The 23957-nt window shown below is 48.4% G+C and overlaps 1 protein-coding gene across 1 annotated transcript in view; it reads left to right on the top strand.

The window, feature by feature from the left end:
* LOC119952384 overlaps positions 1 to 23957 on the top strand; it is a 397406-nt gene that overhangs the window by 205977 nt on the left and 167472 nt on the right. Inside the window, exons 44-46 of the mRNA XM_038776091.1 lie at positions 9291 to 9332; positions 16753 to 16794; positions 19702 to 19743. Coding sequence (XP_038632019.1) covers positions 9291 to 9332; positions 16753 to 16794; positions 19702 to 19743 — 126 coding nt within the window. The remainder of the gene's footprint in view (positions 1 to 9290; positions 9333 to 16752; positions 16795 to 19701; positions 19744 to 23957) is intronic.

Raw genomic sequence — 23957 nt, 5'->3', positions numbered from 1 at the left:
ACGCAGCTCGACGCGTACCCCCTCCCACGCATACCTGATATGGTCAATCAGATTGCGCAGTACCGGGTCTTCTCGACAGTGGACCTGAAATCTGTCTACCACCAGCAGCCCATCCACAAGGCGGACCGTCCATACACTGCGTTCGAAGCAGAGGGCTGACTTTACCACTTCCTTAGGGTTCCCTTCGGCGTCACAAACGGGGTCTCGGTCTTCCAACTAGAGATGGACCGAATGGTTGACCGGTACGGACTGCGGGCCACCTTCCCGCACCTGGATAACGTCATCATCTGCAGCCACGACCAGCAGGACCACGTTGCTAACCTTTCCAAATTCCTCCACACCGCCAAACTCCCCAACCTAACGTACAACAAGGAGAAGTGCATGTTCGACACAAACCGATTAGCCATCCTCAGCTATATGGTTCAAAATGGAGTTCCAGGGCCCGACCCCGATCGCATGCGCCCCCTCATGGAACTCCCTCTCCCCCACTGCCCCAAGGCCCTCAAATGAGACCTGGGGTTCTTCTCGTATTACGCCCAGTGTGTCCCAAACTATGCAGGCCCGCCCACTCATTCACTCCACCGTATTCCCACTAACAGCCGAGGCTCACCAGGCCTTCAACCGTATCAAGGCCGACATCGCCAAGGCCGCAATGCACGCGGTTGATGAAACGCTCCCCTTCCAAGTCGAGAGCGATGCATCAGACGTCGCTCTGGCTGCCACCCTCAACCAGGCAGGCCCGTGGCATTCTTTTCCCGCACCCTCCATGCCTCCGAAATTCGGCACTCCTCTGTCGAAAGGAGGCCCCAGCCATTGTAGAAGCTGTGCGGCATTGGAGGCATTACCTGGCCAGCAGGAGATTCACTCTCCTCACTGACCAACGATCGGTTGCCTTCATGTTCAACAAAACACAGCGGGGCAAGATCAAAAATGATAAGATCTTGAGGTGGAGGATCGAGCTCTCCACCTACAATTACGAGATTTTGTATCGCCCCGGTAAGCTCAACGAGCCCCCCGATGCCCTATCCCGAGGTACATGTGCCAGCGCACAAGTGGACCGACTCCGGACCCGACACGACAATCTCTGTCACCCAGGGGTCACCTGGTTTTTTCACTTCATAAAGGCCGGCAATCTGCCCTACTCCATTGAGGAGGTCAGGGCTATCAGAGAGACTGCCAGGTCTGCGCGGAGTGTAAACCGCATTTCTACCGGCCAGACCGAGCGCACCCAGTGAAGGCCTCCCGGCCCTTTAAATACATCAGCGAGGATTTCAAAGGGCCCCTCCCCTCCATCGACTGAAACATTTACTTTCTTAACGTGGTCGACGAATACTCCAGATTCCGCTTTGTCGTCCCATGCCCCGATATGACGTCTGCCACCGTCATCAAAGCCCTCAACACCATCTTTGCTCTGTTCGGTTTCCCCACGTACGTCCACAGTGACCGGGGATCCTCATTTATGAGCGATGAGCTGCGCCAGTACCTGCTCAGCAGGGGCATTGCCTCGAGTAGGACGACCAGTTACAGCCCCCGGGGAAACGGGCAGATGGAGAGGGAGAATGGGACGGTTGGAAGGCCGTCCAGCTGGCCCTACGGTCCAGAAATCTCCCGGCCTCCCGCTGGCAGGAGGCCTTCCCCGACGCCCTTCACTCCATTCGGTCGCACCTGTGCATGGCGACTAATGAAACCCCCATGAACATCTCTGCCTTCCCCAGGAAGTCCACCTCCAGGGTTTCGCTCCCAACATGGCTGGGGCAGCTCCAGGACCCGTTCTCCTCCGCAAGCATGTGCAACTCCACAAGGGGGACCCATTGGTTGAGAGGGTACAGCTAATCCATGGGAACCCGCAGTACGCCGCGTACCCCGATGGCCCCAAAGACACAGTCTCCCTCAGGGACCTGGCACCAGCTGGGTCCCCACACACATCCCCCCCCCGCCCCAGCCCCGGCGCCACCCTCCCTCCCCCGGCACACCACCACAGCCCCCGCTCCAGGACAATCTGTCCTCCCTTTGGTCCCACCCGGGGATAAAGATGAGGTCGACACACTCCCGGAGTCACCGGCAACCGAACCGACGCCTGTATTGCCACCGGGACTGCGGCGCTCACAGCGGAGGATCAAGGCTCCCAATGGTGTGAATTTGTAAACTTTTCCTAAAACGTTAACCTATGCCTGTAACTAGTCTTCCACCACCCCTGCTGGACTCTTTTTTAACAGGGGGTCGATGTGGTAGTCACCACTGTTGTATATATATCACATATGAGGTGTATTACGGTAAGGCTCCTGTACTACAGGTACGGGGGTAGATCCCTGCCTGCTGGCTCCGCCCAGTAGGCGGAGTATAAATGTGTGTGCTCTCCGTACAGCAGCCATTTCAGCAGCAGCTGCAGGAGGCTACACATCTCTGCGTAATAAAGCCTCGGTTACTCTCCACTCTCGTCTCATCATAATTGATAATGCATTAATACCTTCTGCAGGAAGCTTATCTCCCAAGAACGTGATGGTGTCAACACCAAATTGACATTTGGTATTTGCGAGCTATTTTTAATGTCTTCAGCATTCTAAGAAGCCTTTTGTCATACTCTTTTCATGATGATCCCCAGACGATTATGTCATCAACATACACTCTGACTCCCAGAATTCCTTCCATTGCTCGATGGAAGATCTCTGATGCAGGAAATATGCCAAATGGCATTCTTGAAGAACGATATTGCCCGAATGGAGTGTTGAAAGTGCACAGCTTTGTGCTATCCTTATCTAACCTGAGCTGCCAAGAACCTCGGGAAGTGTCTAATTTGCTAAAACAGGTTGCTGCTGACATCTCAGATGTGATTTTTTTGCCCTCTTCAGAATCGGACAATGTTCTCTCCTAATGCTGAAGTTCAGATCTTTGGGGTTCATACAGATTCTTAGGTTGTTATTTCTCTTGACGCAGACCATAGAGTTTACCCAATTGGTAGGTTCTTCTATGCCTTTATACCTAAAACCATCATCCTTTCTCGTTCAACCTTCAATCTGTCTTTCAATGGAGTTGGTACACGTCTTGGTGCGTGTATTACTGGTTGCGTGTTCTCTTTCAACCGGGTACGAAATGTGAAAGGTCAAGTGCCAAAGCCTTGAAATATCCCAAGGCATTCCTTCAGTATGGAATCTACTGCTGCATGTTGTCTGCTTACAGCACAGTCTGCACTGTAAACTCACTTAACTAGCTCAAGTGCTTCACATGCTTCCACTCCCAATATAGATTCATGTTCCACCTCTGCAGTGGAAAATTTAACTGTTTAATCCTTGTTCTTCACATTTACATCGAGCTCACATGCTCCTAGTGTAAATTCATTTCCGATGTCGTCCTTCAGCACTGCTTTAGTTAACACTTGCGGTTTAACTCTCATCTCCATTTAAAATCTGACAAACTGATAAGATTGGCCTTGGCACCCGTGTCGAGTTTGAAGTTTACTAATGTGTCATTAATCATTAATGGAACTGTCCACTTGTATTTTGGAGTTTCTGCATTTATTTCACTGTTGCTGCAAATTGTCATTCAAACATTGTCATTTTGTACGTCGCGACTATTCTTGTCCTCACGAGAGATCATGTCGACGAAGGACGTGTCTCCGAGGCATTTTCCATCAACCATGATTTTGCTTGTTCCGCTTTTTTACTGGTACAGCATTGCTTAGCAAAATTGTTTTTTTGCCTTTACATTTGGAGCGTATCTTTCCAAACGCTGGACATTGTTGTGGCAAATATCTATTGCCACATCGCTTGCAAGAGATGGAGGTTTCGATCGACGGCCTAAAATGGCCGCCGGTGCTGGACCACGTTATATATTCGAGCGCGCTGGCTGCCTCTCCTATCTTCACGCCAAAATGTCTTGAGATTCAGCGTGCCAATCTGCTGTGCAGCTAGCTCGCTGGCATGACAAATGTTAATCGCATCATCATCGGAAGCTCGTTTTCCCTTAACAGCCTCTCTTATACATTGTCATTACAAATCCCCAACACGATCTGATCACGGGTCATTGATGCTTGTAGGGTCGCAAAATTACACGATTGCGCCTTCTCTCGCAAATCGGTCAGAAAACTATTAAACCATGCGCCTGCTTTCTGACTGCGCAAGCGGAATATGTAGCGCTCGAACATCTCTTTCTTATGGGACTGCAATGCTGATCAACTTACTTGACGTCTTGCTATCTGCCTCGCTATAGAAAACAAACGTATTAAATATTTCTATCACTTGTGGACCTTCTACAGTCAGCAGCAAGGCTATGCGCCTCACATCAGGCTGTGCCTGAAGATCGAGGGCTGCAACATAGAGTCTGAATTGCTGTTTGAATACATGCCAATTCTCATCTACATTACCAGTGACTTGAAGCTGGTGTGGTGCCTTCAGACCATCTATCCTAGACTTGGCATTCTATCAATGCGTTGAGTACAAGTTGCCAGTAGTTCACGAGGTTAGTAGAAGATTTTTCTTTTTTACTTCTTTCTTCTCCTGAGTTATCTTTAGAAGTATGGATCTTCAAAGAATCTTTATTTCTTAGCAGATCTTCAGGCCTGGTACCATGTTACGTTCTGGCGCGTGGCCGGTCGGAATGATGCACAAAAGGACATCTAGTTCTTGACCAGTTAAAGTGTTTCATTATATTATGGTAAAGATGACTATGAGAAATATATTTCAAACTAATTATACTGATAAATTATCCGAGAGCTACTGAAAGTATGACTATCAAGTAACACAATTAACCTCCAACTCCTCGGGTTACCAAGCCTTGTGGTAGATTTACACTGCCACCTGCTGGTCAGAGGTCGTTTATGTCATTAAATACATGATTGCTTGTGCATATCATCCCATTATGGTCTTATGAGGGGGAAGGGGAGTCCGACGTGCTGCAGTGTTGCTGCACCTCCCCTGCGGAAGTCACTGGCACGGGCCCCATCACCTCCTCCTCCCTCGGCGTGTCCGATGGCCCCTGGGCTACTCCTTCGGAGGGGGTGCAAGTGGAGCTAACCCCTGAAGCTCCCCCACTGCCAGTCCTGGAGGCTTGCTCCTGTCTTGGCCAGGGTCTTGATGCTCGCGGCCATGGAGCACAGGGAGTGGACCACCTCCCTCTGGGTGTGTGCCACACCAGCCAGTGATTGTGCCACCTTTCTCTGTGTCTGGCCCTGGTCAGCCAGCGCCCAGGTAATGCCTTCCATCATGACCATGTGTGACTGGACCACGTCTGGGGCGCCGCTGCAATTCCCAGGTGGCATTTGTACATAGCTGAACTGTCCTAGGGCTACCCTGTCCTGTGCCTCAGCCACCACCTCAGGCAGAGTGCCCCAGGTCTCGGATATCCTGACCCCTGGGTGATACCTTCGTCCCCAAGGTTTCCACCGTGGACGCCACGCATGCGGGGTTGGCCAGGGTGACACACACGGTCAGCACCACCTCCTCCCCATGAAGGCGGTTGGACTCCTCCATCTGTACCTGAGCCGCTGGATGGTTGCTGACAACCCCTCATGCAGTCCCTGGCTCTGCAACTGAATCTCCACTATCGATGGGACCTCCCTTTCCAGAAGCTGAAACCCGTCCAGCGGCAGCTCGTGCCCGTCCACCCCCTCGGGGGTTCCTACCTCCACCTGATGTACCGCATCTTGTGTGTGGTGCACACCAGATAGTGTCCCAGCAGCCTCTTCACTAAAGAGCCCAACCAAGGTGAGTGTCTCTGGGAGGTGGTGCGTGTTGGAGAGGGGTGTGTTGGAAAGTCCATGTGGTCCCTGGAGTGTACTCTGGGGTGTCGCAGGAAGCAGATCGAGGGCTCCTATCGCTGTCCGCGTCCTCTTCCTCGCTGTTACCCACTTGGGGCTGGGATTGTGATCGGGGGACAACAGAACGGCCCACCTCATTGACAAGTGATCCTACAAGACACAAGATATGACGCATGATTGGATCGCAGGCTGAGATGGTGGGTGGTGGTGGAGTGGGGGTGATGTGGGAGGGGGCAAGGGAGGGAGGAGGGGGGTATGGTGGTGGGGGTGTGGAGAGGGTGGGGGGGGGGTGACATGCGTCTGATGCCGCATCGGTGACCTCCCTCTCTCGGGGCCCACCAACCAGGTCCAGTGCCCGCTGTTCTGCTGCGGTGAGGCGCACAGATCCCTCCAATCTTTTCCCTCTCCCGCCCGTTGTGAACTACCTTCTCCTTGGGGAGGGTTGTGGGTGGAGTTTGAAAATGCACAATGTTAGGCAGTGGGACGCATGCAGCACGGGGTTGGGTAACTGCTGGCCTTTGTGGCTAGGGCACCCGGCCATGGCGGCTGGTATGGGTGCTGGCACATGATGCAGGGTGGGGTGCGTCCGCCCTCCGGCTGGGAGGATACGGGTGTGTGGGACGGGGGTTAGTTCCAGGGGCACAATGCTGCCTATTCACCCAGGCTGCCCGGAGGAAGTTGTGCAGTTTATTGCAGCATTGCTGTCTGGTCCTGGTGGTGGTGCCTAAGGTGCCCATGGCGCCTGCCACCTGACCAAGGCCCGGTGTACGGTAGTGGTGGGTGGCAACCTCCTTCCAATCACAGGGTACTGGGTGATCCGCCTCTCCTCCACTGGAGCTCAGTGTCCATGAACCAGGGTGCCACTCTTTGTGGTACCATCTTGTTGGCCGTGATGAGTGTATGCGGGGAATGAAGAGCTATTATGCGGCTGATCCCGACACTGGCGTGTTTGATTAACAAGGAAGATGAATAAGAAAGATACACTACTTTTGTGGCTACAATGGTATCATTTACACACAGTCCCTTTGTTAAGGCCCGCCGATTGGCTGTTGTCAAATAAACACTCTGCTCTGACACAAAGTTAATGAATGTTCATGAATTTCATCCTCAGAATCCATCCAGGTGATTGTCAGAGAGTTTCCAAACTCCACTCCCTAAACTTGCTTTAAATCCTTCCCTCACAATCATGCTTCCCATTAACGATTTGCATTCTGAAATCCACTCCATTTTCAAAGGATTCTTTTGAACAGAATTTCCGCACCACCTTTACCAGCAGTTCCATGCGAGGGTTTACACCTCCCCCTTTTAGGATTCCTTTGCCTTGACTGCTTTTACAAACACAACTGCCGATTTCAACCCACTAATTGCTCCACAATTATTTCAATTAGTGTCTCGCAATCTGTAGTAAGACATCATAGATAGAATTTACAGTGCAGAAGGAGGCCATTCGGCCCATCGAGTCTGCACCGGCTCTTGGAAAGAGCACCCTACCCAAGGTCAACACCTCCACCCTATCCCCATAACCCAGTAACCCCACCCAACACTAAGGGAAATTTTCGACACTAAGGACAATTTATCATGGCCAATCCACCTAACCTGCACATCTTTGGACTGTGGGAGGAAACCGGAGCACCCGGAGTAAACACACGCAGACAAGGGGAGGATATGCAGACTCCGCACAGACAGTGACCCAAGCCGGAATCGAACCTGGAACCCTGGAGCTGTGAAGCGATTGTGCTAACCACAATGCTACCATGCTGCCCTCACGAACCTAAAGACCACTTCACATATCTTTCTTCTTCTCACTAACCAGCTCCTTTGCAGTTAGAAACATAGAATCTATACACTGCAGAAGGAGGCCATTCAGTCCATCGAGTCTGCACTGACCGTCTGAAAGAGTACTCTACCTGGGCCCGCCGCCCCCACCCTGTCCTCATAACCCCACGTAACCTACACATCTTCGGACTCTGGGAGGAAACCGGGGCACCTGGAAAAAACTAACGCAGGCACATGTAGCTGTCCTTTAGATTTCTGTCACTGGATTTCTTAACCATTATTCCGTTGTATGGCTTTTCTTATAGCACAGCGTAGAGAGATGTTCCCACTCTAGCAGCCTGTCACCAACCTCAGGGGCCTCCAGCGAAAAGTAATGAATGAAAGGAAACTGGGTCCTCTTACAAGGGCCCCTAATTGCTAAGCAACCATATGAGTTCTTCCCGCTGTAGCTCACTCTATCATAAGAGAAACACAGTTGGAACTTAACCCCCACTGTTATGAATGTAAGATTTTAGATATGTTGGATTATAAGTATTTGGTGAAGTAAGGGTTAAAAGCCTGGGTTCAAGTGTGTTTGAAGTCATGTTTTTAAAACAATCTTGGTTTGAAAGACAGCAAAGGTTTTAGGAGCCAGAGCAATTAACCGTCGTAAAGATGCTGGCATATGCAATTTTGTTTGATTAAGGGGATTCCCTGGGGAGTTAATAGGTTTCAACTTGGTGAGATGATGTCATTGCTGGGTGGAACTAAGGTTTCAGGCATATTGAGAAAGCATTTTCAGTTGAGTCCTGATCTTGCTTAAGCTGAGACCAGGTACGGCAATTTTCTCTCACTGTTGGTTAGTTAAAATAGATTAACTGTATTCAAAGCAGTGCAGACGTGTCTGAGGACAAGGGGGAGCTGAAACAAGCCAGTTAAAAATAGCTTATGAAGATATCCAGCCAAAGTTTCTGCAGAGGTTCGGACCGGAGTCAGATCTGCTCTGTGAAGCAATATAAAGAGACCACTTTCTCAAACAATAACTCTGCAAGCAAATCCTACTCTGTATCATTGGTATTTAGGATGGCTTATGAGCAGAGATTGTCTATTTTCTTGTTATTTAAGTGGGAATAAAGATAGCAAGTAAGGATATTGTATTCATTGGGTTGAGTAATATTGTTTCAGGAGTAATTGTAAGCTATTTCTGGGTGTGAGGTTAAAGGTTTTAATACTATGTTAGTAATAATGTTTATTTTAATAAACCATATCCCTATTTCTTTGTGCAATCACGCCTGGAGCGAGGTATCCTTTCCTCACAGTCTTACAGAATTAAAGTAAAACATTGGTGTTCCTGTCCGGTATCCGAGCCACTGTTGGGGTATGTCCCGGGATCGTACTACCGCACATACAAACAACTTTGTCCAGCATGAATCTAACTATAACTCCCTTCCAGGCACAGAAACATGAAATTAATACCACCCTAAACTATAACTTACTCCTTATGTTTACCAAATATAAATCCCTTAAAACTACCTTTGGTTTCCTAACACATTTTATTTTCAATCTTTACATGCAGCTACGTTAAGAAATAATTGAAGGTGAGTTGCGAAGTTGCAGAGCCGGTGCTGTACCCAGAGGGGGGAATGGGGCAAAGAGTGCAGCCCCGAAATCGACAAACAAATTGACAGTGAGACTAATCAACTTTTAGCAAGTTGGAAAACTGAAAGCATAAAACTTAACAACACAAGATTGTAACTAATGTATTTTTCTTATGTCTATGCAGATGTGATTGAACTTAAATATCCAGGACCAAGACTAAGGCCAGGTAAACATTTAGGTCAATCTTGGTGTCTTTGATAACCGGCTGATTCGAAATGTATAATGACTTCTATTGATTCCTTTGGTTTCCATTTTCAATGTTGAAACGCAACTGTAACGAAGGGCAAGTTTCAGCGTTGCGGAGACTGTGTTGAACCCAGTTGAAGCAGGAGGGAAAGATAAAAGGACGATTGGGCCCATTTGAGCAGTGGGAGGAGTGAGGGGGGGGGGGTAGAAAGGATTAGGTGGGAGGAGAGCAGGAGAGAAGAGGGAGGAAAGGGGAGGACAGGGAAGAAGGGCAGCGAGGGGGGACATTGGGTATTAAAATGGTGATTAGGAGCAGTGATGGTAGCTAGCTGGGTGGGGGGGGGGGGGAGTGGGGACTGGGATGGGTAAATAGAAGCAGTAGAAAAATCTCAGGTGATTGTGCTGAGTGAAGTTTCATTCTGTGATTTTCTCTTCTGCGTACATTGTTTCTTGTGTAGAAAGGGCGGAATTTCCTCTTTAATGTGGGTGGGGGTGATTTCCGGTGGACAGGATGGAGTGGGCATGGGGGTTTCTTGTCAGTCCATACTTTGCGGCAACAGCAAGAACTCTGAGAATTATTTTTGGATGGGTTTTTCTGGGCTGGGACAAAAGTTGAATCTCTTTCTGAGGAATGCAATATCAGAAACGGTCGGCAGAATTTAATGTCCTCCTTTCCGTCCCAGGTGAGTTTAAAAGGCGGATTGGGGGAGGAGGGCCACTGTTTCCGTGTGATTGTGCTGGTTGGAGATCCCACCTTCCTCTAATCATGTCTAGGTAGGACAATTACCACCCAGATATCAGTTGAGGCCCTGAAGTGGCGAATTGGGACGGCACGGTGGCGCAGTGGTTAGCACTGCTGCCTACGGCGCTGAGTTCGATTCCAGTCCCGGTCGCCGCATTATCGGAAGGATGTGGAAGCATTGGAAAGGGTGCAGAGGAGATTTACCAGGATGTTGCCTGGTATGGAGGGAAGATCTTATGAGGGAAGGCTGAGGGACTTGAGGCTGTTTTCGTTAGAGAGAAGAAGGTTAAGAGGTGACTTAATTGAGGCATACAAGATGATCAGAGGATTAGATAGAGCGGACAATGAGAGCCTTTTTCCTCGGATAGTGATGTCTAGCACGAGGGGACATAGCTTTAAATTGAGGGGAGATAGATATAGGACAGATGTCAGAGGTAGGTTCTTTACTCAGAGAGTAGTAAGGGCGTGCAATGCCCTGCCTGCAACAGTAGTGGACTCGCCAACACTAAACGCATTCAAATGGTCATTGGATAGGTATATGGATGATAAGGGATTAGTGTAGATGGGCTTTAGAGTGGTTTCACAGGTCGGCGCAACATCGAGGGCCGAAGGGCCTGTACTGCGCTGTAATGTTGTACGTTTCTATGCCCCCTGGTTATTGACCTCTCCGCTAAGGGGAAACACTTCTTCCTATCTCCCCTATATGCCCCTCATAATTTTAGTAAGAAGTCTTACAACACCAGGTTAAAGTCCAACAGGTTTGTTTCAAACACTAGCTTTCGGAGCACTGCTCCTTCCTCAGGTATCTGGAGAGGTATGTTCCAGACACATTTATATAAGTCAGAGATGCCAGACAATGCTTGGAATGCGAGCATTTGCAGGTAATCAATTCATTACAGATCCAGAGTTAGGGGTAACCCCAGGTTAAAAGGTGTGAATTGTCTCAAGCCAGGACAGTTGGTAGGATTTCGCAAGTCCAGGCCAGATGGTGGGGGGTGAATGTAATGTGACATGAATCCAAGATCCCGGTTGAGGCCGCACTCATGCGTGCGGAATTGAGGAGTGTGACAGAGGTGCGGTGGCAGAGGCTTTCAGCATAGTCTGTGTTGTAGGTCGACTTGAGTGGGTTTGTGATCTGTAGCCCTTTCGGGATCTTGTCTGCTTTTTTGCATCTTTGTAGAAATTTAATGTCAGTTTCTATATGCGTGATCTTCCTGGAGATCCGCTCCACTTTGAGCCGGCAGCTTGCGGGGTCGATGGTAGCCATGATGTGGAGATGCCGGCGTTGGACTGGGGTAAGCACAGTAAGAAGTCTTACAACACCAGGTTAATGTCCAACAGGTTTGTTTCAAACACGAGCTCGTGTTTGAAACAAACCTGTTGGACTTTAACCTAGTGTTGTAAGACTTCTTACTGTGCTTACCCCAGTCCAACGCCGGCATCTCCACCTCATAATTTTAGACACCCCAATCAGGTACCTCCTCAGCCTTCTCTGCTCGAGGGAAAACAATCGCAGGCTAACCAGCCTCCCTTCACGCTCCCTCCTCTGTACCCTTCGAGCAACCACATCCTTCCTAATGTTGTAACCAGAACTGCACACAGTACTCTAGCTGTGGCTTAATGAGCGTTTTACACAGCTTCATCATAACCTCCCTGCTCTTATATTCTGTGCCTTGGCTGATAAAAGCAAGTATCCCATTTGTCTTCTTAACCATTTTATCTGCTGTCTGCAGGGATCTGTGGACATGCACTTCCATTGGTTCTCTAATCACAGGTTCAAAAGCGTCAACACCCGTATCAAACCCCCACCAAGGTTTTGGAAGTCAATGCATGTCAATTCTGGCCTCAGGATTGGGGAATTACATTGATCTTCAATCAGGGATACCCCAGGGAGTAGATTGAAAAATTACATTATTATCGAAAAACTCAGTTGCTGTAACATTGGACTCAGCAATGCCCCTGTTTGTGGCAGTACGACTGTTCCTTTATTGTCCATGTCAGGCGTTCATGACTGGCACAGTACATCCTGTTGTAAGGGTTTGTTCAGTTGGGCTCACAGTCCATAAGACATAGGAGCAGAATTAGGCCACTCGGCCCATCAAATCTGCTCCACTATTCAATCATGGCTGATATTTTCTCATCCCCATTCTCCTGCCTTCACCCCAGAACCCCTGATCCCCTTATTAATCAAGAACCTATCTATCTCTGTTTCAAAGACATTCAGTGAATTGACCTCCACAGCCTTCTGCGGCAAAGAGTTCCACAGATTCACCACCCTCTGGCTGAAGAAATTCCTCCTCATCTCTGTTTTAAAGGATCGTCCCTTTAATCTGAGATGGTGTCCTCTGCTTCTAGTTTTTCCCACAAGCAGAAACATCCTCTCCATGTCCACTGTCTCCAGGCCTTGCAATATCTTGTACGTTTCAATAAGACCCCCTCTCATCCTTCTAAACTCCAACAAGTACAGACCCAGAGACCTCAAGCGTTCCTCATACGACAAGTTCCTCATTCCAGAGATCATTTTTGTCAACCTCCTCTGGACCCTTCCCAAGTCTGTTCATTCGTATACCTATATGGATATGTGCACATTATGCACATTATGCACAATGTGCACATTAGGCCAAGCACGGTAGCATGGTGGTTAGCATCAATGCTTCATAGCTCCAGGGTCCCAGGTTCGATTCCCGGCTGGGTCACTGTCTGTGCAGAGTCTGCATGTCCTCCCCGTGTGTGCGTGGGTTTCCTCCGGGTGCTCCGGTTTCCTCCCACAGTCCAAAGATGTGCAGGTTAGGTGGATTGGCCAGGCTAAATTGCCCTTAGTGTCCTAAAAAAATAATGTTAATGGGGGTTGTTGGGTTACTGGTATAGGGTGGATACGTGGGCTTGTGTAGGGTGATCATTGCTCGGCACAACATTGAGGGCCGAATGGCCTGTTCTGTGCTGTACTGTTCTAATTATAACTCAAGCTAGGAGCTAACTCCATGCCGTCTGCTTCTTGAATTCCTCCATGCAACTCTGTATCCTCTCTACTGTCGCGTCACTGTCTACATCGTACTGTGGGCGGTACTGTTCTCCAGTCCCACAGTAATCCTTGACATGCCAAACACCCTTATACTACACCTCCCCCAAGAATTTACCCTACATATCTATAGTGCAATCTCCCTTGTGATCCCCTTCTCCCCCCCCCCCCCCCCCCCCCCCTCAAGTCTCTGATTTTATAAGTTCACATGGTCTGGAGCCTTGACAATTCTTCTGGATCTCATTGCAATCAGATGTGGAGGAGTGGTAGGTCAGTTGCTTTGGGCAAGCTTAGTTGGCATGGAGTTGTAATTATAGTATTCTCTGTTTCTGGCACTTGGTTATCTCCATCTGATTCACATTTTGCGCTCTGCAGTATTGAACCTTTCCTATCAATAACCCCTGCACTCAAAGAGGGGGTGCACTGTGTTCATTCATAGTAGGAGCATGGATGTTCTTTATTTGTGGGGTCCGCCATATTCTTTCTGGGAGTTGAAGGTACATCTCCATTCCCTTTGGATATTCCCCATCCATTAGATTAACCTGCAGCTTGGCTTTCTTTGCCACACTGTTCTTACCTGTGCCCTTCTACCTCACTGAGTTGTGCTGTGGTGAGTTGATGCTCACTACCTTCCTGCCCATGAATTGCCTTGTACCCTGTGCAGTTCCGCTGGAAGAGCTTGATCGCCAAACTGTTCCCCCGGTTGTGTGACAGCAACTGTCAGAGCCGGAGGTTGGTGCTCATTGTTCTGCTTTAGCTCATTTCCATGTCTGCCTTTCAGTCAAAGCACGGAAGTGATTATCTGAAGGTTTGGCTGGTCTGACCAAAGAGGCAGTTCTGCCCCCTTCAAGGGAATTGGGCAAATGAAATCCTCAAAGAGTGAAGACAATTGGGAACTGAAGTCTCAAGAGTCACTTCCCTCTCTGGAGCTTGCAGTTCTGTGTAGTGATGGCAGAGGTTGTTTTTACATCTACCATTTTGAGGACACGCGACAACGCAGAATTGCTGAGCAAAAACTTATAGCTAAGTTCCGCACACATGAGTGCGGCCTCAACTGGGACCTGGGATTCATGTCACATCACATTCACCACCCACCATCTGGCCTGGGCTTGCAAAATCCTATCAACTGTCCTGGCTTGAGACAATTCACACCTCTTTAACCTGGGATCACCCCCTATCTCTGGATCTGTAATGATTTGATTACCCGCAATTGCTCGCATTCCAAGCATTGTCTGGCATCTCTGACTTTGTCTTTATAAATGTTTCTGGAACATACCTCTCCATTCACCTGAGGAAGGAGCAGTGCTCCGAAAGCTAGTGATTCGAAACAAACCTGTTGGACTTCAAGCTGGTGTTGTAAGACTTCTTACTGTGCTCACCCCAGTCCAACGCCGGCATCTCCGTATTAAAGAGTAAGAAAGGAATGGTATGAAATGAAATACAAAATTTTGAATATTTGCTGTCAAGCAGATGAAGTGGTTCTGGGACCAATCCGATGACCAGAAGTCTGATTCCTACAGGGACATAGAATGGGGGGTGGTTGTTTGTAGGCAAAGGTCTTGAAACCTTATGCAAGAGGATAACACTGGAGAATGATTTTTTGGGTCGGTCTTCACAGTGGAAGACACAAATAACATGCCAGTGACTGATCGAAATGAGGCTATGACAGATGAGGACCTTGAGATGATTGTTATCACTAGGAGATAGTGATGGGTAAGCTAATGGGGCTAAAGGTAGACAAGTCTCCTGGCCCTGATGGAATGCATCCCAGAGTGCTAAAAGAGATGGCTAGGGAAATTGCAGATGCACTAGTGATAATTTACCGAAATTCACTAGACTCTGGGGTGGTCCCGGTGGATTGGAAATTAGAAAACGTGACACCACTGTTTAAAAAAGGAGGTAGGCAGAAAGCGGGTAATTACAGACCAGTTAGCTTAACTTCAGTAATAGGGAAGATGCTGGAATCTATCATCAAGGAAGAAGTAGCGAGGCATCTGGATAGAATCTGGGCAGCACGGTAGCATTGTGGATAGCACAATCGCTTCACAGCTCCAGGGTCCCAGGTTTGATTCTGGCTTGGGTCACTGTCTGTGCGGAGTCTGCACATCTTCCCCGTGTGTGCGTGGGTTTCCTCCGGGTGCTCCGGTTTCCTCCCACAGTCCAAAGATGTGCAGGTTAGGTGGATTGGCCATGATAAATTGCCCTTAGTGTCCAAAATTGCCCTTGGTGTTGGGTGGGGTTACTGGGTTATGGGGATAGGGTGGAGGTGATGACCTTGGGTAGGGTGCTCTTTCCAAGAGCCGGTGCAGACTCGATGGGCCGAATGGCCTCCTTCTGCACTGTAAATTCTATGATAAATTCTATTCTATGAAATTGTCCCATTGGGCAGACGCAGCATGGGTTCATAAAGGGCAGGTCGTGCCTAACAAATTTAGTGGAATTTTTGAGGACATTACCAATGCGGTAGATAACGGGGAGCCAATGGATGTGGTATATCTGGATTTCCAGAAAGCTTTTGACAAGGTGTCATACAAAAGATTGCTGCATAAGATAAAGATGCATGTCATTAAGGGTAAAGTAGTAGCATGGATAGAGGATTGGTTAATTAACAGAAAGCAGAGAGTGCGGATTAATGGGTGCTTCTCTGGTTGGCAATCAGTAGCAAGTGGAGTCCCTCAGGGATCAGTGTTGGGCCCACAATTGTTCATAATTTACATAGATGATTTGGAGTTGGGGACCAAGTGCAAAGTATCCAAGTTTGCATTCAACACTAAGTTGAGTGGTAAAGCAAAAAGTGCAGAGGATACCGGAAGTCTGCAGAGGGATTTGGATAGGTTAAGTGAATGGGCTAGGGTCTGGCAATGTTGACAAATGTGAGGTTATCCATTTTGGTAGGAATAATAGCAAAAGGGATTATTATTTAAATGATAAAATATTAAAACATGCCGCTGTGTAGAGAGACCTGGGTGTGCTAGTGCATGAGTCGCAGAAAGTTGGTTTACAGGTGCAACAGGTGATTAAGAAGGCAAATGGAATTTCGTCCTTCATTGCTAGAGGGATGGAGTTTAAGACTAGGGAGGTTATGCTGCAATTGTATAGGCCACCATGGTCACAGCGTTCAACCAGACTGCAGAATCTGTTTATTAGCGAGTCAATGGCATCTCCAGGTTTTTGCACTCGCTTGTTGAACTTCGCCCATTCTAAAATAATAGTTCCTAAATTGAAGCAGGCATTGAATGATTTCAGAACATCTTCAAACGTATCTGAAGATTTATTTAATCCTTGCCTCGCAATGATGTCATCGGCTATTGGACTTACTGACTACAGTAGTGTACTCACTTGTTCAGCCTCTGTCTTCTTATTTAACCCTGAAGCTACGATGTATCTTGAAAGTCTTTTCACCAACGACCCGATTCTGTACTTGGTCTAGGTTCTTGTATCAGCCCAAATTTATCCGATAGGGTTGATTTGTAATCCATGTTTGTTATTCAGCACAGTTCCACTTTAAAAGGTGACAATCTGGGAACCATTTTTCCAATGCTTTTTCTCATGCTTGTTGGGCGGGAACTTCAAGCCAATATCTGTCACTGAACAGCAGATGATTCCGTTGACCAAGATATGTTTCTCACTTACTTGCAGAGTTGGTTGAGGTAAAAAAGCGAAAAGGAAATCCACGATCAGGTAAACATCAGAACTTTATTGTGGATATTGTTAACCTGCTGATTCTGAATGGAAAATAAATTTGGTTGATTCATTTACATTTATTTTCAATGTTTAAATGCAGCTGAATGAAGAAATAATTAAAAGTGGTTGACTGTGATGTACCCAGGTGAAGCAGGATGAGAAGGTGAAGGGGCGACACGGTGGTGCATTGGTTAGCACTCACGGCTCCAGGGTTCCAAGTTCAATTCCGACCTCGGGTTACTGTCTGTTCGGAATCTGCACGTTCTCCCAATGTCTGCGTGGGTTTCCTCCGGGTGCTCCGGTTTCCTCCCACAGTCCAAAGACGTGGAGGTTAGGTGGATCGGCCATGATAAATTGCCCTTAGTGTCCAAAGGGATAGATGGTGTTACTGGATTATGGGGATAGGGTGGAGGCATGGGGTTAAGTAGGGGGCTCTTTCCAAGGGCCGGTACAGACACGATGGGCCAAACGGCCTCCTTCTGCACTGTACATTCTATGATTTCTATGCTTATTGGGTCCAGTCGAAGAGGGAAAGGAATGAGGGAGCAGAATGGAAGGAGGACGGGAGAGGGAGGATGGGGACAGTAGACAACAGAAGAGTTTATATGTGGTTTGGAGCAGGGAAAGTAGGGGGAATGGAATGGTTATAAATGGAGGCAGCAGAAAAAGCTTGGGGTGATTGTGTTGAGTAATCGTTTGCTCCGGGCTTTCCTCTTCTGTCAGACCGAGGCTCTTGTATTCCCAGGAGCCAATTTTCTATTCAATGTGGAGTTGCAGATGAGGAAAATGATCTCGACTCCCAGGCTTTGGAATTTCTGCCCGATAGGGAGATGGGAATGTTCTTGGGGCCCAATGTCTGGTTAGCTGGGGTGTTGGATAATGATTGATGGGATGGAGGGTGGGGGCGGTGTTTGTCAGTCCAGACTAATTATGTTGAGGAGGAAAGAGGTGGATTTTTGGGATGGGTTCTACTCAGCTGGAATCAGAGAATCATAGAATTTACAGTGCAGAAGGAGGCCATTCAGTAACATAGAGTCTGCACCGGCCCTTGGAAAGAAGACCCTACTTAAGCCCCACACCTCCACCCTATCCCCGTTATTCCCGTAACCCAACCTACCCTTTTTTGGACACTAAGGGCAGTTTAGAATGGCCAATCCACCTGGACTGTGGGAGGAAACTGGAGCACCCGGAGGAAACCCACTCAAACACGGGGAGAATGTGGAGACCCCACACAGACAGTGACCCAAGCCGGGAATCGAACCTGGAACCCTGGTGCTGTAAAACAACTGTGCTAACCACTGTGCTACCATGCTGCCCACTATGCTACTGAGCTGGAAGTGAACTGGGGTTGCTCATTCTGTTGGGATGTTTGAACTTCAGAGCAGAGTTAGAAAGAGTGGACAGATATTAATGGCGTACTCCTCCCTCAGGCATGTGACTTGCGTGGGGTGGTGTTCCCATGACTCCCCTGCCTGCTAGCAACTAAAATCAAGGCTTGAGGTGGCCTTCCTGAACTGTGGTCAATTGACAATCATCAATAGCTACTTAAGGGCTTGAAGGCCTCATCCCATTTTTTTTGATTGAAAGGGGCAGATAGAGAATGGCTGTCTGGGCAGGCCACCAGAAAATCCAGTTGAATTTCCCAGCGGCTTAATATTAATTGTCCCTTATTCTGAGCCCAATAGAGGATCATACCTCTGAAAGGTGATGCGGGCGAGGTGGGGGTGCGGGGTGGTGTCTGCAGGAATCTACCAGCTTGCTCTTTGTTTCACCCCCTCGCTGGTGACCCTCTGTCGTCACCTCCCTCCATGCGTCCATTGGTAATTCCTAGTGAAGTTTCTGTGTTCACCACTCTGGCATTACTGGACGGCTGTCAGGCCTCCCCCATAAAAGCATTGCAGAGTCCCCACCGATTCTCTCATGGCTGGGTGAGATGTCTATTGTTCACATTAAATCCCAGCTGCGTTTTGGACGTTGATGGAAATGAAACCCTGCCTCGGGAATTTACAATTATATTGATCTTATATCAGACATGCGGCATTATACAAATGTACAGCATGTGAAGAGTTAACATCCTGTTACAATTAACCACTAGATGGAGTTAAGGGACCGTAGGTTTCTGGGAGAGAGTGTAGTAGAGGAAAGGAGATTGGAGTAAAGTGCATTGTAGAGCTAGAGAAGATAGAATATAGTTATAGTTGGAATATAGATAGTGTTAGTGAGTGTAGTTTAATAATCTATTTGTTTGCCATGGGAATAATTCCCGAACTCTAAATCAAATAGTGTAAATGAAGTTAGTTTAGTTCATAAAAAGCGCTTCAAGTGTCTTTGTGAACACTACCTCACAAAGTCAGCTTCAGAAGACATATCTAAGGAGTGGATTGACAAGCAACATTACTGTCTGAAAACACAGTATCTGGAGTACAGAACTCTGCAGCTCCTGTGGAGTTCCGCTATGAGGGTCCGTGTCAGTTGCGCGTTCGAGTGGTTGCCGGCCAGCACCTTGACGCGGGCATTAATGCAGCGATTGAGAGTATTGGCTGCAAATAGGCAGTGTGGACAGTTTGTGACATCAGTTAACACTGCTGGGGCTCGCCCCCTTGCAGTGGATAGTCCCTGTGGTGATGGGAAAAGCCATTAATTGGCTCACTTGGCCTCAAGGCAGAAGAGCCCTCCAGATCCTTACTGGCTGCTGACACACTGGCACGGTGATTAGAGGATGATGGGCAGATCACCCCCCTGCCCAGCCGTCCCTCGCCATTTTACAACAGACCCCTGCCTCAACCCCCAACACCCAAACTGACCCTGAGGGTCGATGGCATCCAGCCGATATCTGTAATTTGCAAACATTATTGAACTGCAGATGATCATGTTAACTGAAATATTTTTGTCCTGTGCTTACAGAGTTGGTTGAGGTAAAAAGGCGAAAAGGAAAACCATTGGAAGGTAACCACCCAGGACAAGGTCATCGGTTTTACCAACCTGCTGATGTGGAATTCAGTTGACACATTTACATTTTATTTTCAATGTTTAAGTGCAGCTGAGTTAAGAGATGATTAACAGTAAGTTGCAGAGATGCAGTAACTGTGCTGCATCCCAATGAAGCAGGATCAGGAGGCTGAGGGGTAATAGGGCCCAGGTGACGAGTGGCAGTAGGGTCATCCATCTCCTTTCTCACTGCTGGAACAACGGCATGGTGATGGGAAGATGGTGTGCAGTCCGTTCCCAGTCTGTCCCTGAGGGCTGCTGACATCCAGCGAACATTTCTAACTTGTAATTATTCTAACAGCAGCTCTTAAACTCTTTGTCTCATCTAATAACAGCAAATACACCATATGCCTTCTTAGCGATTGTACACACTTGCTCTGCTATCTTAGGGGACGGGTGTATATGCACACCACGGTTCCTCTGATTTTCGGCGATTCCCAGGGTCCTGCTGTTCATCATGTATTCCCTTTGCCTTACATAGAACATAGAACAGTACAGCACAGAACAGGCCCTTCGGCCCTCGATGTTGTGCCGAGCAATGATCACCCTACTCAAACCCACGTATCCACCCTATACCCGTAACCCAACAACTCACCCCCTTAACCTTACTATTAGGACACTACGGGCAATTTAGCATGGCGAATCCACCTAACCCGCACATCTTTGGACTGTGGGAGGAAACCGGAGCACCCGGAGGAAACCCACGCACACACGGGGAGGACGTGCAGACTCCACACAGACAGTGACCCAGCCGGGAATCGAACCTGGGACCCTGGAGCTGTGAAGCATTTATGCTAACCACCATGCTACCGCGCTGCCTTGTTTGTCCTCCCTAAGTGCATCACCTCACACTTATCCGGATTGAATTCCATTTGCCATTGGTCAGCCCATCTGACCAGCCCATCTATATCCTCCTGTAATCTAAAGTTATCCTCCTCACTATTTACCACCCCACCAATTTTCATATCATCTGCAAATTTACTGATCAACCCTCCCACATTCATGTCTCAATCATTTATATTAACGACAAACAGCAAGGGCCCCAACATTGATCCCCGCGGGACCCCACCGCACACAGGCGTCCAGTCAGAGAAACACATCTCGACCATCACCCTCTGCTTCCTGCCACTCAGCCAATTCTGGATCTAATTTGCCACATTCCCTTGGATCCTATGGACAGTTACCATCACTGTCAGTCTCCCATGTGGGACCTTATCGAAGGCCTTGCTGAAGTCCAAGTGGACAATGTCAAATGCATTTCCCTCATCTACACAGCTCGTCACCTCTTCAGAAAATCCACTCAAGTTGGTCAGACATGACCTCCCCTTAGCCAAACCATGCTGCCTGTTCTTCACTAATCCCTGCCTCTCCTAATGCCTCTCCTTATTATATTCTTCAGAATTGCTTCCAATAGTTTCCCCACCACTGAGTTTAGACTGACTGACCTGTGGTTTCCTAGTTTATCCCTTCCTCCCTTCTTGAATAATAGAACCACATTGACTATCCTCCAGCACTCCGGCACCTCTCCTGTGGTCAGAGAGGATGTGTAAATTATTGCCAGCGCTCCTACTATTTCCTCCCTTACCTCACTCAGCAGCCTGGGATACATTCCATCTGGCCCTGGAGGTTTATCTACTTTCAAGCTTGCATCAGCCCCTCTTCTCTATGTTAATCTTTGATTTTATCACAGTCCTTCTCCCTGATTTCTATACCCAAACTGTCCATCTCATGAGTGGACACTGACACAAAGTATTCATTTAGAACCACACCTACAACCTCTGGCTCCGCACACAAATTATCCCTGTGATCCTTGATGGGCCCTACTCTTTCCCTAGTTATCCTTTTATCCTTAATGTGCTTGTAAAACAACTGAGGATTTTCCTTTATTTTACCTGCCAATAATTATCCTTTCCTGTCCACATTATATACCCCTCCTGGGCTTCTGCTGTTTTGAACCCACGATATCTGCCATAACCCTTCCCAGTCTGGGCTCTCTCTGGTGTGCCAGCTTGCACTGTATAAAGACAAAAGAAAGCTTTGTGATCGGAGGCGATGGGGCAGAGGTTGGGTGAAATACATGTCCCCTGTGTGTGGTGAGCCCACCCCAGAAGGGCCAGAGGATGGAATGTGAGCAACATGAGAAATGGGATGGCGGTGATATGAAAGAGTCCGTTAGAGTATGGGTGTTGATATGGGTCTAACTCTAAGCAGAGTAAGAAGTCTCACAACACCAGGTTAAAGTCCAAGAGGTTTGTTTGGAATCACTAGTTTTTGGAGCGCAGCTCCTTCATCAGCTGAGTGAAGAGGTAGGTTACACAAACACAGCATATATAGACAAAGCGAATAATGCAAGATGGCACTTTGCATGCGAGTCTTTGCAGGTAATTAAGTCTTTACAGGTCCAGATGGAGCAGGTTAAAGAGGTGTGAATTGTCTCAAGCCAGGAGAGTCGGTAGGATTTCTCCAAGCCCCGGCCAGATGGGATTGTCACTTCCCAGTGTCAATACCACTCCGCCATTGCCTCCCTCGGTGTGCTGTGGCCTAAATGGATCCCAAAATGAAGATATTCAGGGTCATGGTTCAAACATCCCGTTGAGCCTGTTCCGTAATTCAGTGTGATCATGGCTTGTGCTTAATCTCAACGCAAACCCCCGCTCTCTCCCCATACCCTCTACCACTTTAGTGTCTGAAATCTATTTCTTTCTTAAGTATATTCGGTGACTCCCTCCACAGCCTTGTGCGGTAGAGAATTCCACAGGTTCGCCACCCTCTTAGTGAAAATACTGAGCTGCTCTGAGTGGGAAATGGCTACCCAGTGGCCTGAGACCGTGACCACCTTACTCCAGGCGTACCCCCCTCCCCCACCCACCTCCCTCCCCCACCCACCCCCCCCCCACCCACCCACACCCTCAGCCATCTGTGCATTGACAGTTGGTGGGAGCCTTTGCTCATCTTCACATTCAGTGAAGATGGGGGGGGGGGGGGTGAAGTACAGGGGGTTAAATGCCTGCAATTCTGCGGAGCAGACTCAATGGGCCAAATGGCCTATTTCTGCTCCTATGTCTTGTGGTCTAATCTTGGTTCCTGACATGTGGGGCTGGGATTTACTGGAGGACCTGTCCAATTGCAGCCCCACCCATGTGACTGCCACTCCCGCTCCCACGAGGCACCAAGGGCTGCGCCCCCTCCCCCCACCCCCCGATCCCTTACTCAATGCACAGGCGTTTGGCCACATGCAGCCTAGACAATGTAGTTCCAAACGGGTGAATGACCCTCAACACAAGCACAGAACTGAGAACTGCAGTGGATCAGATCAGCCTTACCCTCTCACCTGTGCCTAACAGAGAATCGGGATTGGTTTTTCAATTATGGGCAGGTTTGCAATGTATATCTGTACCTGATCGGCTGTGAGAAACATCAATCCGAGAGCCTACATTTCGGGGCTCCCTTGCATTTGGGAGCCCCCATGTCACAGAATCATAGAATCTACAGTGCAGAAGGAGGCCATTCGGCCCATCGAGTCTGCACCGGCTCTTGGAAAGAGCATCCCACCCAAGGTTAACACCTCCACCCTATCCCCATAACCCAGCATCCCCACCCAACACTAAGGGCAATTTTGGACACTAAGGGCAATTTATCATGGCCAATCCACCTAACTTGCACATCTTTGGACTGTAGGAGGAAACCGGAGCACCCGGAGGAAACCCACGCACACACGGGGAGGATGTGCAGACTCCGCACAGATAGTGACCCAAGCCGGAATCGAACCTGGGACCCTGGAGCTGTGAAGCAATTGTGCTATTCACAATGCTACCGTGCTGCCCATGTCATGGTGTGTTTCATTGTTAAATCCACCCCAGCCCCCAGGCATGGGAAACATCATCAAAGTCAGGATGTGGTTAGAAAATCATAATCTAGTCTGGCAGAGCCAGCATGTCTTCATGAAAGGGAAATCATGTCTGACTGATCTATTAGAGATTTTCGGGGAAGTCTCAACCAGAGTGGATAGAGGGGAACCAGTAGATGTGCTGTATTTGGACCTCCAGAAGGCATTTGACAAGTTACCTCACAAAAGGTTAAGGAAAGAGCCCATGGTATTGGACATAGTATATTGGATAGAGGATTGACTAATGGGCTGGAAACAGCGAGTGGGGACAAGGAATTCTTTTTCA

This window comes from Scyliorhinus canicula, chromosome 17 (assembly GCF_902713615.1).
Source record: "Scyliorhinus canicula chromosome 17, sScyCan1.1, whole genome shotgun sequence".
NCBI classification, from domain to species: Eukaryota; Metazoa; Chordata; class Chondrichthyes; order Carcharhiniformes; family Scyliorhinidae; genus Scyliorhinus; species Scyliorhinus canicula.
This window is presented reverse-complemented; position numbering and strand designations above follow the sequence as displayed.